This window comes from Rhinichthys klamathensis, unplaced genomic scaffold (genome assembly GCF_029890125.1).
Source record: "Rhinichthys klamathensis goyatoka isolate OS25496 unplaced genomic scaffold, OSU_Roscu_1.1 h1tg000269l_1, whole genome shotgun sequence".
In the NCBI taxonomy this organism is placed as follows: Eukaryota; Metazoa; Chordata; class Actinopteri; order Cypriniformes; family Leuciscidae; genus Rhinichthys; species Rhinichthys klamathensis.
The window spans coordinates 1,181,179-1,197,867 of record NW_026606789.1 but is presented as its reverse complement, the minus strand read 5'-3'; the positions used below and the strand labels follow the sequence as shown (position 1 = coordinate 1,197,867).

At 38.3% G+C, this 16,689-nt stretch overlaps 1 protein-coding gene across 3 annotated transcripts in view; it reads left to right on the top strand.

Moving 5' to 3' along the window:
- The window catches only part of nckap5l (NCK-associated protein 5-like), a 31,099-nt gene extending 14,761 nt beyond the window's left edge, over positions 1-16,338 (top strand). For 2 of the 3 annotated variants that reach the window (XM_056267990.1, XM_056267991.1), the window contains exons 2-12: positions 5,198-5,326; positions 5,414-5,482; positions 7,310-7,348; positions 7,563-7,682; positions 8,024-8,113; positions 8,192-11,310; positions 11,993-12,128; positions 12,212-12,287; positions 12,651-12,950; positions 13,092-13,240; positions 14,214-16,338. In XM_056267990.1, coding sequence (XP_056123965.1) covers positions 5,207-5,326; positions 5,414-5,482; positions 7,310-7,348; positions 7,563-7,682; positions 8,024-8,113; positions 8,192-11,310; positions 11,993-12,128; positions 12,212-12,287; positions 12,651-12,950; positions 13,092-13,240; positions 14,214-14,465 — 4,470 coding nt within the window. In that variant the 5' untranslated portion in view covers positions 5,198-5,206 and the 3' untranslated portion in view covers positions 14,466-16,338. The remainder of the gene's footprint in view (positions 1-5,197; positions 5,327-5,413; positions 5,483-7,309; positions 7,349-7,562; positions 7,683-8,023; positions 8,114-8,191; positions 11,311-11,992; positions 12,129-12,211; positions 12,288-12,650; positions 12,951-13,091; positions 13,241-14,213) is intronic. The other variant, XM_056267992.1, reaches the window with a different exon arrangement.
- The last annotated feature ends 351 nt before the right edge of the window (positions 16,339-16,689 follow it).

Genomic DNA, 16,689 nt, shown 5'->3' with positions numbered 1-16,689 from the left:
TTTGTTAGTTTTTTTGCGCACAAAAAGTATTATCGTCGCTTGATAAACTTAAGATTAAGCCACTGTAGTCACTCGGACTATTTTAACGATGTCTTTCATAACTTTTGGGCCGGCCAGTTTCGATCCCTTAAGAAGCCTATGGAGGAGTGAGACAGCTCTCAGATTTAATAAAAAATATCTTAATTTGTGTTCCGAAGATGAACGAAAGTCTTACGGGGTTGGAACAACATGAGGGTCAGTAATTACTGACAGAATTTTCATTTTTGGGTGAACTAACCCTTTAAACCAGGTGTGGTAGGGCTGAAACTGAAAATTAAACTTATGAATTTGGATTAATTAGTTAAATTTAGACCTGAAGTTGAAAAAGGAATGCAGAATAATATTAAAACACTTATTATATTAATTATAATATCAATTACTATTAAAGTATTTATTCGACCATAATGATCCATATTTAGTAGCTAATGTTAGTTTTAGTTAGTCTAAACATCTCTTGAGGAATGTTGAGTGTTGTCTCTCTTTGTCTTTCTTGCCTGACGATTAGGGATGGGACGGTATGAAAATTTCATATCACGATTATAGTGACCAAAGTTATCACGATTATCAATATTATCACGGTTTTGTTAAAATGAGATGGAAATGTTCAAAAAGAACTGATGCTCACCCTGAAAACATTTGAAAATCAACAAACAAAAAATACAATTAGCAGGCTAGCAGCTATATGGACTTTTTTAACCATAAACATTATATTAACATTAACATGGAGCCCTGAGAGTGAGAGGTAGTGCAGGTTTTAATGAACCCGTCATTAAACCATATCATTAATAATGATAATAACACTTATGGATGTGTGTATGACTGAATATTATTATTATTAATAAATAATAAATCGCTTTCTCTCTCTCACACACACTCACACGCACACACACTTTAAATGAACAAAATATGTTGGTTGGGTCAGGGTGACTAAACTACTGGAATACTTATAATGACTGTTGTAAATAGCAACGCACTACACAGCGCACATCCATGTCTCGGATCACCGTGGACGCAATCTCTGGTTTCATTCAAATGTGTATGTCTTGCGTCTCAGTTTTGATTGTATTGAAAATTAAATTAGAAGAGTATTAAAAGAGTGTTGTATTAAAAGAGTAATTTAGTATTAATACTACTAAAATATTGTTGAAGTGATCACATTTACTTTACGATTGATTTGGACACTGTAACTTGTATAATGGATTTATAAACCGGCAAGATTTAAAAACATTAAGTTAATCACAATTCAATATTTCATGTCCCTGAAATTATTTCTGTGGTAAAAAATAAAAAATAAAACTGTTATTAGTTTACTATGAATGAATACAATACATTATCCCTTAAATGTCACCCTTAATAGTTTGAATATGTTCGTTCGTCTTGGCTCAAATCCACTTGCTGTAAAACTTTTCTCTTCGCGGAAGCTTTGCAATAATTACAAGTGAGATAATGAAATAATTCATCTCCAATAATTTTTTTGTCTAATTATTTGCCCAAGTTAGTTGTGCTATTAAGGTAAAAATTAATTCAGTGGGTGGTTGTCACGTAACGTTAGATGACTTGACGTGTTTCCCCCTTTTGCAGCGACTTTCCTCTTGCAAGATTTGCAGACAGGGTGCCCATCCTCGATTAAATTGCCCTCGGGACTCTTGTAATAGCCAAAATACGACCATACCTCCGATTTTGTCCTCTTGGATGGCTGAAAAATCTCCCGTGCGCTGTCACTGCCTTCCGCCATGTCTTCTCGCGCAAAAAAAACAACATTGCATCTGCGCGCCTGCGTCAGACAGATTCTGGCTGGACAGGATTTACCGCGAGTTTTCAAAATCACGATAATCAAACACGGTTTTTATGATAATTAAATTTTAAACGATAATACTAACCGCCAGGACATTTTATCGTGGTTTATCGTGAAACCGGTAATCGTCCCATATCCCTACTGACGATACTCTCTCCACTGACAATATTATCATACAGACCCCAAAATAGGCTTTTGAAGCTGTGTTTCACCAGAATCAGTTTACTCACCCATACATTTTTCATTGCTTGTGAGTGATTCATAGATGAAAAGAAAGATGGTCGAGGCTTCTGGTGATCTCTTGAGATTTTGCCCTGCCCTGGCCACCAGCGATTGGAAAGCGGGGTAAAATGGAGCAGAGACATGACACAGTTCTAGCTAATCCTGTATTGCAAATGTTGTGAAACCAAAATGTCACCGCTTACTCATATGTAGATTTAACTTCCTTGTATCTCAAGATCATCTTTATCACAGGACAGGCAGGCACGCATGAGAACGTGAGCGTGAGAGTGAAATTCAGAGGGCTGTTTATTTAAGTTTTACTTTTCAGAGAAGACAAGAGTTTTAACCTGGAATACTGGTTAGTTCTACTCCGCCAGCTATATTCATTCTTCAGAGGGCTACTAGATAGAAAATTTCATTAAGGCTTTTTGCCCAAGGCTTTGGATTTGTACTAAATTCCTTTCTTGGTGAGTTATTTTATTTTATTTTTAATATATAATACATATTTATATTTTAAATATTAATATATTCTTTTTATTTATTTTAGTTTTATATGGATTATTTATCTATTTATCAAACATCTGGTACATTGGCAGTAAAAATATTTTTAAGGCATTTAGTTTGTAAGGTTTATGGATTTGTAAATGAATTAAATTCCATATTTTAACTACGATTTACAGCTTATGTATCTACTTTAATTTTGGATAAAAGTGTCTTTTGAATGAAAAGTGTAAATGCTTCCTTTCTGTATGGGTTGATTTGTCACAGTTGTGGTACAAATACATCTTCCATCGGAAGGCTATTCCTTGTGTCTTTGTGAAAAGAATCTGTCATGTGAAAGGAGCCTCCTGGCACTACAGGAACTACCAGCTCTATAGTGTGGCCTGGAGCCTGTCGTAGTGCCATCCTTTACTGTTAAAACAGAGCAGTGTTCTCTGACCCGCTGCGCTCCATCAACCCTCTGACCCCCATAGCCTTTGTATTCATTTACTTCCAGATATGGAGTTTCCATTTAAGCTATTCACTCGACAAAGAGTTAGACGTCTATAGATAAGCTTGCCACATAAATGAGCACACCGAATACTTAGAGGATCAATTATGAATGAGTCCCATGAACATATTGATTTTTAGATTCAATTTTGCAATGATAGTCCATCCTCTGACTACATCCGGTGTTCATATTGAAGGTCAAATTTATGGTATAGTGCAGTGCTGGGAATGGGTGGATGAAGATGACTGGAGGCTACTGTTGTGGTATAGTGAAACAATAAGGGTGTTTACATCAACAAAACACTGATAGCCATCCGTCTTTCCAACACAAGAGAAGAATGTTTAAATGAGATTTTGATTTTAGTTCAAAAGGTTAAAATTTTATTAAGAATGCACAATATGTCAACATTGGTTTTCAGCTGATAAATGTTCATTTGAATTGGTCCGATAAGTAAAATTGGTAATATCACAAAATGTATATTTTTAATACCGGCCAATATAACCTATTGGTTAATAGGCTTCAAAATATAAATATTTTTCGGTATCAACCATATCAGCGCAGCCTGAGAGAAATTGGTGTGATGGGCAAAATTCTTGGTTTGCCAATGAGATTTGACTTAATTCGTTTCACTGCAATAATTTACTTAAATCATTATCATTGTTTTAATTTCAGAATACCTCCGAATTTTGAGTCCTCGTATTCTTTAGCACACACTAGAACATGTCTTTGAACACGCTTTTGTCGTCTAAGTTGGAATGCAGGTCGCGAGGATCCAATTCTGTGCCCCAGTCAGTAAGTCAGTAGGTCATGAAACGGCGTGATGGCTGGAATCCTCTAGTGTTTTCAGTACTCTTTTGTCTAATCCCCTCTGATGACACTATTAAAGTGAAGATGTGATTTGTCAGGGACTTGGCAAAATCTGCCAAGAGTTCTGCTTACTCACTCCCAGCTGTCTCAAAGACTTGATAGTCACGCTAACTCTTTTACGCGCTCCACACCCTTATTCTCATTCACCCTTAGACACTCTCAGAATAAGCCCCACCCAAACCATTAACATATCATTTGCATACAGGTTGACTTTGAAAATGAAAACTGTGAAATAAGAGGAAATAAAATAAACAAAATTTTACATTTGAATTGTCACTATTAGTGTGTGAGCATTAATAAAAAGCTTTGTAAAAACTGTATTTGCAGTTTCTTTTTCACGTTTGCCTTTTCATTTTAATATTGGCAGTCTTGCCTCGGGATTGTAGTGAAAATGAAACGTCAAATGAATCACCAATTGTATTTTTTTTTTCAATTTGACAGGGATGATGCATTGTCACTGTAGAAATGAAAACTAAACTAAAATCATTTAATTTCGTTTTCAATTTTGTCACATATTTTGCGTACAGTTTTCTATAATGAAATTGTTATTCTGGTTTTAGTTTTCATTTTTTATCATTTTTGATTTATTTAAAATTGACAGAAAATTCTTTCCATACACCGGCAGTGTGTTTGTTCTGTAACAACTCAGAAAGTGCACTAGAATGTTTGGAAAGCTGGTTTACAGGTTGTTCAACCAATTGTTTACTGTATGCAAACACAGGGCTTAAAAAGTAAGAATTTGAAATTCTGGATTGTGTAATTTGTTGCTCATTAGCACATCAAAGGGTTACATAAATAATACCTGTCTTCAAACAAGTTTTGCAAAACACTTCCCTCATCTTCTATAGGTTGGGCAAACGTGAGCAGTAACGTAGTGATAACGTAGCAAACGTTAGCAGTCCCGTCCCAAACTCAAGTAGTCCCACCACAGTTGCCATGTCAGGCAGCTCCAACATTCCGAGCAATGTTTTGATAGCGCCACAATTTTGACTAGACTTACTTGTAGTTGTCCCTGCATTTTAAACTTGGACAGAAGAATGTACTCATATTGACATCAAAAACATTTGACACTTCAGCTCTAAGAAATATTATAATAAGAAATAATAATTTGTTACGTTTATATAGTGCTTTTCTTTCACTCAGAGCACTTTACGTAGTGGGTTGGGGAATTATTAAAAAATGGCACAATAAAAGGCTTTTTTTTCCCTCTATACTGTGTATATATATATATATATATATATATATATAAATATAAAAAAATACTATCTCTTTCTTCTTGTAAGGTAAAGACAATGTCGGAAGAGGCCCAAAATAGAGCAGATGAGGACTTTGAGTCTGAGGAGGGTGATCTGGAGTCCTATCTAGAGGAAGAGAGTAGTAGTGAGCTTCTGGAACGAGTGAGAGAACTTCAAGTAAGTGCCATATACTTTAACCAAGAATACCGTTTTGTTTACTTTTCTTCCTCGACTTGCTGTTTAAACTGTTCTATTTTTGTACAGGCCGAGAACTCTGCCCTTTCATTAGCAAACGAGAGTCAGAGAGAAGCATATGAGCGATGCTTGGATGAGGTGAGTTAAATATTGTTTCTTACCAAGCCATACATTTGCCTTCCTATGGAGATTTGCAATGGTTTTGTCTAATGCAGACAGCCAATTAGATGTACACTCACCGGCCACTTTATTAGGTACACCTGTCCAACTGCTCGTTAACACTTAATTTCTAAGCAGCCAATCACATGGCGGCAACTCAGTGCATTTAGGCATGTAGACATGGTCAAGACAATCTCCTGCAGTTCAAACCGAGCATCAGTATGGGGAAGAAAGGTGATTTGAGTGACTTTGAACGTGGCATGATTGTTGGTGCCAGAAGGGCTGATCTAAGTATTTCAGAAACTGCTAATCTACTGGGATTTTCACGCACAACCATCTCTAGGGTTTACAGAGAATGGTCCGAAAAAGAAAAAACATCCAGTGAGCGGCAGTTCTGTGGGTGGAAATGCCTTGTTGATGCCAGAGGTCAGAGGAGAATGGCCAGACTGGTTCGAGCTGATAGAAGGGCAACAGTGACTGAAATAACCACTCGTTACAACCGAGGTATGCAGCAAAGCATTTGTGAAGCCACAACATGCACAACCTTGAGGCGGATGGGCTACAACAGCAGAAGACTCCACCGGGTACCACTCATCTCCACTACAAATAGGAAAAAGAGGCTACAATTTGCAAGAGCTCACCAAAATTGAACAGTTGAAGACTGGAAAAATGTTGCCTGGTCTGATGAGTCTCGATTTCTGTTGAGACATTCAGATGTTAGAGTCAGAATTTGGCGTAAACAGAATGAGAACATGGAACCATCATGCCTTGTTACCACTGTGCAGGCTGGTGGTGGTGGTGTAATGGTGTGGGGGATGTTTTCCTGGCACACTTTAGGCCCCTTAGTGCCAATTGGGCATCGTTTAAATGCCACGGCCTACCTGAGCATTGTTTCTGACCATGTCCATCCCTTTATGGCCACCATGTACCCATCCTCTGATGGCTACTTCCACCATGTCACAAAGCTCTAATCATTTCAAATTGGTTTCTTGAACATGACAATGAGTTCACTGTACTAAAATGGCCTCCACAGTCACCAGATCTCAACCCAATAGAGCATCTTTGGGATGTGGTGGAACGGGAGATTCGCATCATGGATGTGCAGCCGACAAATCTGCGGCAACTGTGTGATGCCATCATGTCAATATGGACCAAACTCCCTGAGGAATGCTTCCAGCACCTTGTTGAATCTATGCCACGAAGAATTGAGGCAGTTCTGAAGGCAAAAGGGGGTCCAACCCGTTACTAGCATGGGGTACCTAATAAAGGGGCCGGTGAGTGTATAAAATCATAAAAGCCCTTATATTTTTCAAGTGAAATCGAAGATGAACGAAGTTGTGTGGCGTTTGTTTGAAGTTTGTTGTGTGTTTGTTTCGGGAATTCGAAACAGCTTACAAATTTTCTGAAGAAGTTTGCTCTTGCTGGTAAACACCTTTGTTCTACCATTGGTCCATGGCGATTATGCCATAGGTAGGTGTGTTATGAGGATCCGGCTTCTTTGACGTGAAAATCTTCTCCGGTTAATTTCTTCTGTTCAGTCTGTCGAGGTGACGTCCGCGAGTAAAAACATGAATACACTGCAGAGCTTTATAGTAGAAATTCTAATTCTAATTCTGCGTTACATTAAGTACTGTAAAGAAGTGTTTTTTAATGTTTAATACTGTAAAGCTGCTTGCTTTTAAACAATCTATTGTATAAAGTGCTATATAAATAATGTGAGTATATCAGGGCCTGTCAGATAATGATTTCATTAGTGAAAAGATAAATAAAAAGTGTATTATGTTTAATTCATGTGTTTGTTTTTAGGTGGCCAACCATGTTGTCCAAGCGTTACTCAATCAAAAGGTAAAAACTGTGTGGTTTTGCATCAGGAACATATTTATAAAAACTTAATTTGAACTGCAAAGTCTAAAGATTTATTTATTTTTAATTTATATTTATTTTAATTATTAATTTAATTCACATTTTTCATAATGATTTTTAAATATATCTACTGTATATTTTATAAGTGGTATATATTTTTTAAAATGTTTTTTTATGCTGTAAATTCTTCTTTTAGGATCTCCGAGAGGAATGCATTAAGCTGAAAATGCGTGTGTTTGATTTGGAGAGGCAGAACAGAACACTGTGTGAGCTCCTGCAGGAGAAATTGCACAGTCAAGCATGTGTACATACGCAGGTAAATGATTAAATCCTTCAAAATATGATTGAAAAAAATAGTGCAAGACCTATTTTAGTTTAAAGTGTATGTTTTTCACAAAACATTCTTCAAACTCCAGAGGGATGTCCTATTAGGTTTGTTTGCAAAATGAAGAAAATGGCTCAATTAACCTCTTCCTGTTTAATTTTCCTGGTCTGCTTGGGCAGCATTTTATTTTCTTGTGACTTCAAGGATTTTGTGTGTAAACAGGCAAAATATCCTTGTTGTGCATGCATACTTGTGATAATATTTTTTGCATAATCCAGTAATTGATTCATATAATAAGAAGCTTAAAGCTTACCTGATGTGTCTTATCAAAGCAGCCAGGACCCTGTCTGGAGCACATCGGCGAGCTGCAGCACAGTGAACCTAACAAAGTGATTGAGGCTCAGAGGACCGCACAGGCCAAGGTAGAAGCCGTACACAAAGTCTTTGTTGAATCTGTCTTTTATGACATCTTTTCCTCATCCTTAAATTTGGTCCCACAGGGCAACAGCGAATGTGCACAAAATTGCATACCTGAGACCCAAGGCTCATCCACGTCCATGGAGGCCATGTCTCCATTTTTGAAGAAGAAAGCACACATTTTGGAGGTCCTCCGCAAGCTTGAAGAAACGGATCCGCTTCGGTACCATCGTTCCTCTGGAATTCCCTCGATCTGTGACTACAGCCAGGCTCTTGCCTCTAAGGAGGCTGTATTAGCCTGCAGAGACAATTCATCCAGGTGCAATGCACCCAAAGCACATTGTTCCCATTCCTGTCCAGATGTTTGCACACATCAGCATTTGAATGGGGGAGAGCACAGTAATGTAAAGTGTGGTAGTTGTAGCACATGCTTGATGCTGTCCAATAAAGATTCAGTCAGCTTAGCCAAGAGTAGCCACAATTGTTGCACTTCAGCCCCCATTACCATCGATAACCTCAATTTGGCTCGGCCCGATTTCCAAGAGAACATGGAAATGCAGAGTCTCGTGAAACCTGCCACAGGTACAAGTGAACTGTTTGTAAATAGGGCATCTGGAGATATGTCCTTTCTTTCAGCAGAGCAAGGTCTTAACCCACAGAATGATCCCCACCCATTAGAAGCCCCTGAATCATACTCGAGATTAACCATTTCAGAAAGAGATCAGCCCAGAGGAGTCTCAGGTCATGTATCTGTAGAAACAAGAGACAAGAATAGGTTATCTGACTTTCTGCTCGAATCTCAATCCAACAGGTCAAGCAGCAGCACCTGCAATGAGACGATTTGTGATGATAGCACAATTGATGTGGCACTGCTGGACTCTGACTTGAAGCACTTAAACGCTGTAGCGCCACAAAGACTTGAGAAAGAAGAGTTTGCAACGAAAGAAGACACTGACTGTGTCTGTCGAGCCAGCATAGCCACTTCAAAGCTGCCTACTCTTGGACTCAAAGACAATTTACAAAATACACACTGTGAGATGGACAGCATTGAACCAGTCCACAAAGGTCTGTTATTTTCTCCCAATGAGAATCATACTGCCTCAAAAGTACTGGATGATATCTCTGTCCCTGTGAAAGACACCCCATCTGACCCTCAGTCCATTAGATCGAAAGTTACGGTCAGCCCGAATCAAGTTTCCTGCCTTAGAGAGGTCAAGGCCTCGCCCTCCAAACTGCTCAAGTTCCTTAAAATACCCACTATTGGAGAACGTACTGCAGTACCTGCTCCACCTCGTCTCAGTCCTCAGTTGACTCGTAGCTCAAAGATTCCTTGCCGGAGCAACAACTATGAGGTGCACAATTCACCCGTAGCCACGCGAAAAGCCACCACGACAGAGAGGCAAAGACAGCTGCCCCCTTCTAAATCGGAGTCCCACTCTGCTCCAACTTCTCCACCCCAACCTGATGATGTTCCTGCACCATTGCCAAAAGAACTTGGCTGTGGTATCCCTAAAACAAGTCGAGTAGCCAAGCCTGCACAAAGTTCTCATGTTCAAAAGACCCCTCAGAAAATTCCACTTTACGAAAACGTCTCGGATATCTCCAAAACGTGTGGCACCGATGTATCCCAGCTGCTTGGAGAAGTGAGCTCATCTCTTCAAAATTCCAGCCCAGTTAATGAAGGTGTGAAAGGAAAGCAGACAAAGTTTGGTATAGAGAGACCAACGAGTTTCAAGCAGAAGGACATCTCACCAGAGTCTGATTCTTCAGACCAAGAGGACAGCTCGGAGAGCCCAGTGTGGCATAAGCAAGTCAATCATCGCAGTCTGCCTAGTCAGTCATCATCCCAGAAGGCTCAAAGTGGGATTAGCACGAGGTCCAGGAGCCAAGAGAAAAGCGAAATGGTTGATAATGATTCTCAGAGCTCCGAATCACCTTTTAAAAGGAACGATCCACCGCCTGTTCCTAAGAAATCAGGGATTGGTAGACATTCAGGTGAATCAAGTCATTCTTTTAAAGAACGACTGGCTGCACTTGGCAAGTTGAGGAACCCGGAGGAGTACACAGCTTGTCCTCCGCTTGCAGAGAAGAAAGAAATTCAGTCTGCTGCAAGCATACCAACACGAACTACCGATAAAAGCAAAACTTCTGACAGAAACTCTGATTGTAAATCAGGAGAATATAGACTTCCTAAAAATACAGATTCCATTGAGGATAAATCATACCATTCAGGTCATCTTGATGGTGCTGTTTCGAAACAACAAGGAGCCTTTCAGCATGTTGAGCAAGCTGTCAGGTCTCTTCCGTCTAGCACATTAGTCTCCAAACTTGAACATGAATCCTCTAGAACATTCTTAGCCAAGCAAGAAAGCCCAAAATCTAAGATGCATCCACCATCTACTAACCTAGAGGCTGCGCAGGCTTTGCGCAGCTATGCTAAGAATACAGCACCCCATAGCCTTCTGTATAATGCAAAAAATGTCACTGGTCCCCAGAGTGGCAGCCCCAATAAAACCCCACTCAAATCACCAACTAAAACTGTGCCACCCTCTATGAACCGAGATGGGAAGCCTACTCAAGAGTTTCAGAGGTACATGTCCAAATCTGAGGACAGAAGCCATCTCAGGGCCAATAAGAAGAAGAACTCTTCCTATGGAGAGAGTCTTCCTCCTCCTCCACCAAGGCCAGTAGAGCCCGCTGAAGAAAAGAGGCACTCTGCCCCCAGCCCACAGTCTTCTATCGAGCAGAAGGTCATGAAGGGCATTGAGGAAAATATGCTGAAACTGCAAGAGCAAGATAAAGGGCAAGTGGTTGAGGTCAAGCAAAAAGCTTCCAATGGAATTGCCAACTGGTTTGGTCTGAGAAAAAGCAAGTTGCCAGCTCTTAACCGTAAACCAGAAACGTCGAAAGTGAAAGATGATAAGAGAGAATGGAAACTCAATATATCCTCGGTGGGCAAGGATTCCAAGGGGGCTGCGAAGAAACCAGAGAGTGAGAGCCTAAACATTTCTATGCTGATTGAGAAGGCAGAGGGCTTGCATAAAGCTCTTGAAGAAGAACGGGCTTATGTGAATGGAGTGGCCTTGGACCGACAAGGAAAGGGACATTCCTGTGAGGTGGTGATGGACCAAGCCCAAGGCCAGCTGTCTGTGATGTACAGAGGAGTGCCATCTGACAACTTCATGCAGCAACTGCTAAACCGGTAAGTACAAAACAACAATATTTTGAAATTTATTTTAAAGATGGCATGGCATTTAAAGCAGGAAATTCCACCAAAAAATGTATTTGCCAAGTCCCATTTGGTTTGGTACAATGCAAATAAATGTATAATATATAAATTAGTTTATTGTTATATATAATATTTTCAGTTGTATTTTCAGTGTTTTTATTTTAAGACATTTTCTTTTCATGCATGGATCATAAAAGTAACCCACAAGTCAAAGACAACATAAATTCCATGTGAACTTAACCTTTAAGTGCATAGTTGTAGTGCAGGTTTTCAGATGATAAAGGTTAATTGTAATAACTGATGAATGAGTAAGGTGAGAAAATTTGTTTTGAGACATTATTTGAATATGACTTTTGAGTCAGCTGTCATATTGGCTAGGCTTCTGCATATGGCTTAACAAATTAGAGCGATAGTTCAACCCAAATTTAAAAATGTACTCGCATCCATTCGAAACGTATGATTTTTTTTTTGTGTGTAGCTCAAAAAGAGTTGTTCAATAAAAAGCTCCAGAAAGCAGATACGATTATCATAAAAGTAGTACATCTAGTATTCTATAACCATAAGCTTTTATAAGCAACAGACTGAAATGTAAATATACTGTAGACAAACAATGATTAGTATTTTCACATCAATTTAATTCTTATTCTTCTATAAGGGTGGATGGAAAGGACACTGGTGGCATCAGTATGGCACATCGACGCCTCTCGTTTGACTGTAAGTCCAGACCTGTATTCAGTCACCAGAGCGCCGGCATCGCTAGTCAGACAAGAAGCAGTGATGACATGGAAAAGGTAAAAAGTGAAATTCATGAATATAATGTACATTGTTGTTTTAAAAGTACTTTAATGTTAACTTGACTATTCTTTTTTCACAGGTTTCTGCATTACTGAGTAAAGATGTCACATCAGATGAGAACCTGGCTGAGACGATTCATCATGAACATTTTCCAGGTAAGGCATGATTACAATGCATGACATCATGGCTTTCAATGTTTCCAGAGTCAGGAATTTTGATTGGTTGGCATGTAGCAACAAAAACGGGTTTTAACCTGTCACTGATGATGAATAATCTAGGTGCGTCTGAATTTCTGTGGCTCCCATATGTGAGTCACACAGCAACATACTGTATGTGTGGCAAGCATTATTTGGATGTTTAGAGTGTGATCCTTTTGTCATGCAGTGCTACTATACACTATACATGCATGTAGGTAGGAATGATTGTGCTTAAATAATATGCATGTATATAATAATCATACATTTATTTATATATATTCATATATTATTTGTATAATATTCAATATACTTTTTTTTAAGGATCTGGAATCTCTACACACACCCTTGACAGTGGCATTGGCACCTTCCCTCTTCCTGACTATAGTGCAAATGCTGGTTGCAAAAGCATTCCCAAAGGGAAGGCCCATGGGGAGTGTGACCCTTCTCATCTCCAGGGAAAACATGGCTCAGGGATGAAAATGCCTCATAAGGCCTGGACTTTGGAGAGAGAGTTGTCTTGTTTAGAAGAGGATTTTATGGGGGGTCAGGATATGGACCATCACACCAGCAATTTGGAGAACAAGATCCCATCCAGCCAGATTGCAAACATCGTTCATGAAGGTATATAATACTTTAGCTGTCATTTATGTTTAATCAATTATGGGAGTTTTCAATAAAGAATGATCATACATTAAATAATTCGAAGGAGTTCCAGGGTGGGTGGGTCCCCCTCCATTTCTCAGCTTTGATTTATCTTTTCAGGCACTGATATTTGTGGAGCACCTATGAAATTGGGCCCCACAAAGAACTGGACTTTCCCAAACCTCAAAGCATCTGCAGAGTCGTCTGAGGTTTATCTTGGCGTTGGTGACGGAGTGGAGCCAGTGAGTCATAAGAGTTCATTTAAGAGGGTGAGCATCACTTTAGATCCTAGTTTCACCCAACAAGACAATTACAGTACAACAATGCAATCTAATTCCCTTTTTTATAAAAAAATTTCAAAAGTTTGGGATCGGTAATTTTTTTGGAAAGTTTTTGGTAAGTTATTCTCTCCTAGGCTGCATTTATTTGATTTAAAAATATAGAAAAACATTAATTTTGTGAAATATTACTACAATTTAAAATATAATTTTTCATAAAATAATTTGTTTCTGTGATGGCAAAGCTGTATTTTCAGCATCATTACTCCAGTGTTCAGTGTCACATGGTCCTTCAGAAATCATTATAATATGCTGATTTGTTGCTCAAGAAACATTTCTTATTCTCATGGTGAAAACAGTTGTGCTGCTTAATATTTTTTTGAAAACTGTGTTCCAGTTTTGCAGAATTCTTTGGATTCTAAAGTTCAAAATAATCTTTTGTAACATTATAAATGTCTTTAATGTCACGTTTGACCAATTTAGTGAATCCTTACTGAATAAAAGTATTAATTTCTTGCAAAAAACTCCCAAAACATCTTACTTAGTAGTGCATTTCTTTTAGTATACATAGTAAAGTTCAGCGGTGTGTTTGCTTTCTTACATTTAGATTACCTTTGCCTCCATCTAATGTTCACTGAAAGTTAATCTTTAAAAATGCTAATTATATGATAACAATCTAGCAAATCTCAAAATGAATATCCATTTTTCATACTGTACATTGTTTTTGGGCCTAAATTGACTCATATCATTTAAAATGACTGATTTTAGTCCGTTTATTGGTTGTCTGCCAAACCATAAAAATAAATATCTACCAGAATTTTAATATCAGAGTATCATACAGATTGTATTTAAGTATTATTATGATTCATGGAATTATGAAAGTATTATTATTAAGATAAGACTTTTCTGTCATGTACTTTTCATTGTTACTCACTTTGCATTTTTGGGTCTTTTTTTCCTGCAGCGCAACAAGGCTAGTGATTCCGTAGCCAGCCGTGAAGGAGACCCGAGAAGTCTTCCTCAACCCGGGCAGCCACGTAGAGGCAAAAGCCGTATTCCTGCAAACCCGGAGATGGTGAGGGACACTGGTTTGGAGTTGGTGAGAGAGAGACCTGACGACGGCCTGTCTCCAAGCCATCCCCAGGTCCTCGAGACCCCCGAGTCCCTGAGCGATTCCCTCTATGACAGCCTGTCCTCGTGTGGTAGTCAAGGCTGAAGTGGTTTCAGAGGGACTGAATGATAACCAGGTACCAACCTTTTTGTACCCCGATTCTCGTGACACTTCAAATATTTTTCGAAGGAGGATATTTACGGGATAACCCATTTTTTTGACCGAGAAAAGCTCATGCCACATGTTACCCTCCATACACGAAATACCCACGTTTCTATCCTGATGGTTGGAAAGAAGGACTTTTACAATGTGTTTGTGGTGGTGTCATTTTAGCCCATTATAACAACTCTATCATCTCATTCGTGTTCTCTGTTTCAAGTGGTAGCAAAAGTAGTGACGCTCAGCTCATATTATTGTTCAATTACATTTCAAGGACGAATCCAAGCTCATCGCGGCAGTCTTCCAGTTTTTAATCTCACAGAATGTTCTGGTTCTCATGCAACATCAGTGCACACTCTCTTTGGTAACATTTGTGTAAAGTTATTGGAAAGTGAATGTTAATATATGTGATTTTCAATTAATTTAATATGCATATTTCATGAAAAAAACGAGAAAAAAAAACATGCATCTGTGTAAAACTTGCATCAGCCGTAGACTTTTGATTCATTGTGTTTAAAGAAAATAAAACCTCGTAGCAGCAACATACAGTAAGTGCGATTCGTATAAGACAGAGCTACAGTGTTCCACAGTGAATTATTATTTACGTTTATTTATTTATTTTCTTTGAGTAGTGTGGGAAGACAAGACCACCTTTTATTGGTTACTCCTTTTACGTTCTGTTCAAACGTGTACTGTGCCTGACTTTGTGTGTACGTGTCTCGCTGTGCGTCTATTGGATAGTTTGTTCTCCTGACCCGGCCATGACTTGTTTTGTTTTTTTGTGTATGTTACTTGTGTTTTGCAATGATTTAAAGAAACTTGTGACTCATGACTTAATTCTGAACTGTGTATTGTTGGATTACCCTGCGTACAATCAGTGAACTTTAAAAAAGCTTAAACTTAAACCCAAGACGTTTGGCTCTGGCTGACTGGACATGAGAGAAAAATCATCAAATCATTCCGTGCGAATTTTGAAAAGGTGGCTGATGATTTCTTTACTTTTTATGTCGACGTAGTAACGCTGACTCTGCCTTGCGCATCTTTCCACAGCTGTTAGAAATGACCCTCCTGTGAGCCAGGTTTCATGTTGATTACTCAGCAAAAGGGGTTTTCTTTGGGAAACGGTCGTGTGTGGGTTTTTTTTCTCCCCCCCCTACAAACCCATCATATTTCTTCAGCATAAAGCATTTTGGTGCAATTCAAGTTAAGGTGCATTGCATGCATTTAACTGTGGCTAATCCTGTGTAATGGATTACAGGCAAAAAAAACCTTTCCATTTTCAAGTGGTTGCTCAAAAAGCCATAGGTTAGTTGATAAGTAGTACAACCCGAATCCTTTCCAATCTGTGCTGACCTCAATAGCTGTTTTTTAACGAAGCGACCACAACAAAAGACTAATTGAAAACATTCCCAAGCATATATACTTTGTCATTCGACAGTCTTTCCAGGCCTGTGTAAAATTTTTGTAGAGATAAATTAACTTTGTAGTCATCCTCAATCTTATACGCATGTTACTTAAAATTCTTGTTTTTTTTAAATAAGTAGTTTGCGTTACTATTGTAGTTCTCTAATTTGCCTGCCGTTATAACCTTTGTTATTTACTTTGTTGTAATTGTCAGGAATATTTTATATTAGTTTGGTATGTTTACAAAAGAATTTATGATGAAGTTGTTAATATATCTGTAAAATGTTTATATAAGGTGCTATCTGATTTGTTTTCACTCTGTCCTGCAAAAGCCATAAATGTGTTTTCATAATCTCCTTTCTAAGCAGTCGCCATCACTCAATAAAACTCAACTCAATAAAAACCTTTTTAAGTACGTTTTTTTGTAGTATATTTATTACAGAATATGTGACGCATATCTTCCTATACTGTGTGGTGGATTCTGGTGCCCCTAGTGTTCAAAAGGAGGACGTACAACTGGCTTGTCAGATGATGGCAACAATGTATTTTGATTGAAAATTTGAGATGCTCTTTTTTTTTTTTTTTACAAAATGAGATATTTTAGGGCAAAGAATTCAAATGCTCGTTTTATCATTCAAAAGTGGATGTTATAAATTATTTGAATGCTATTTGCATGTTTGAATTCTGTGCGGCTGTATGTGAAATTAATAATAATAATAGCTTACAATGGCTCAATGAAAAAATGCAGAGAAAACAATTACATGTT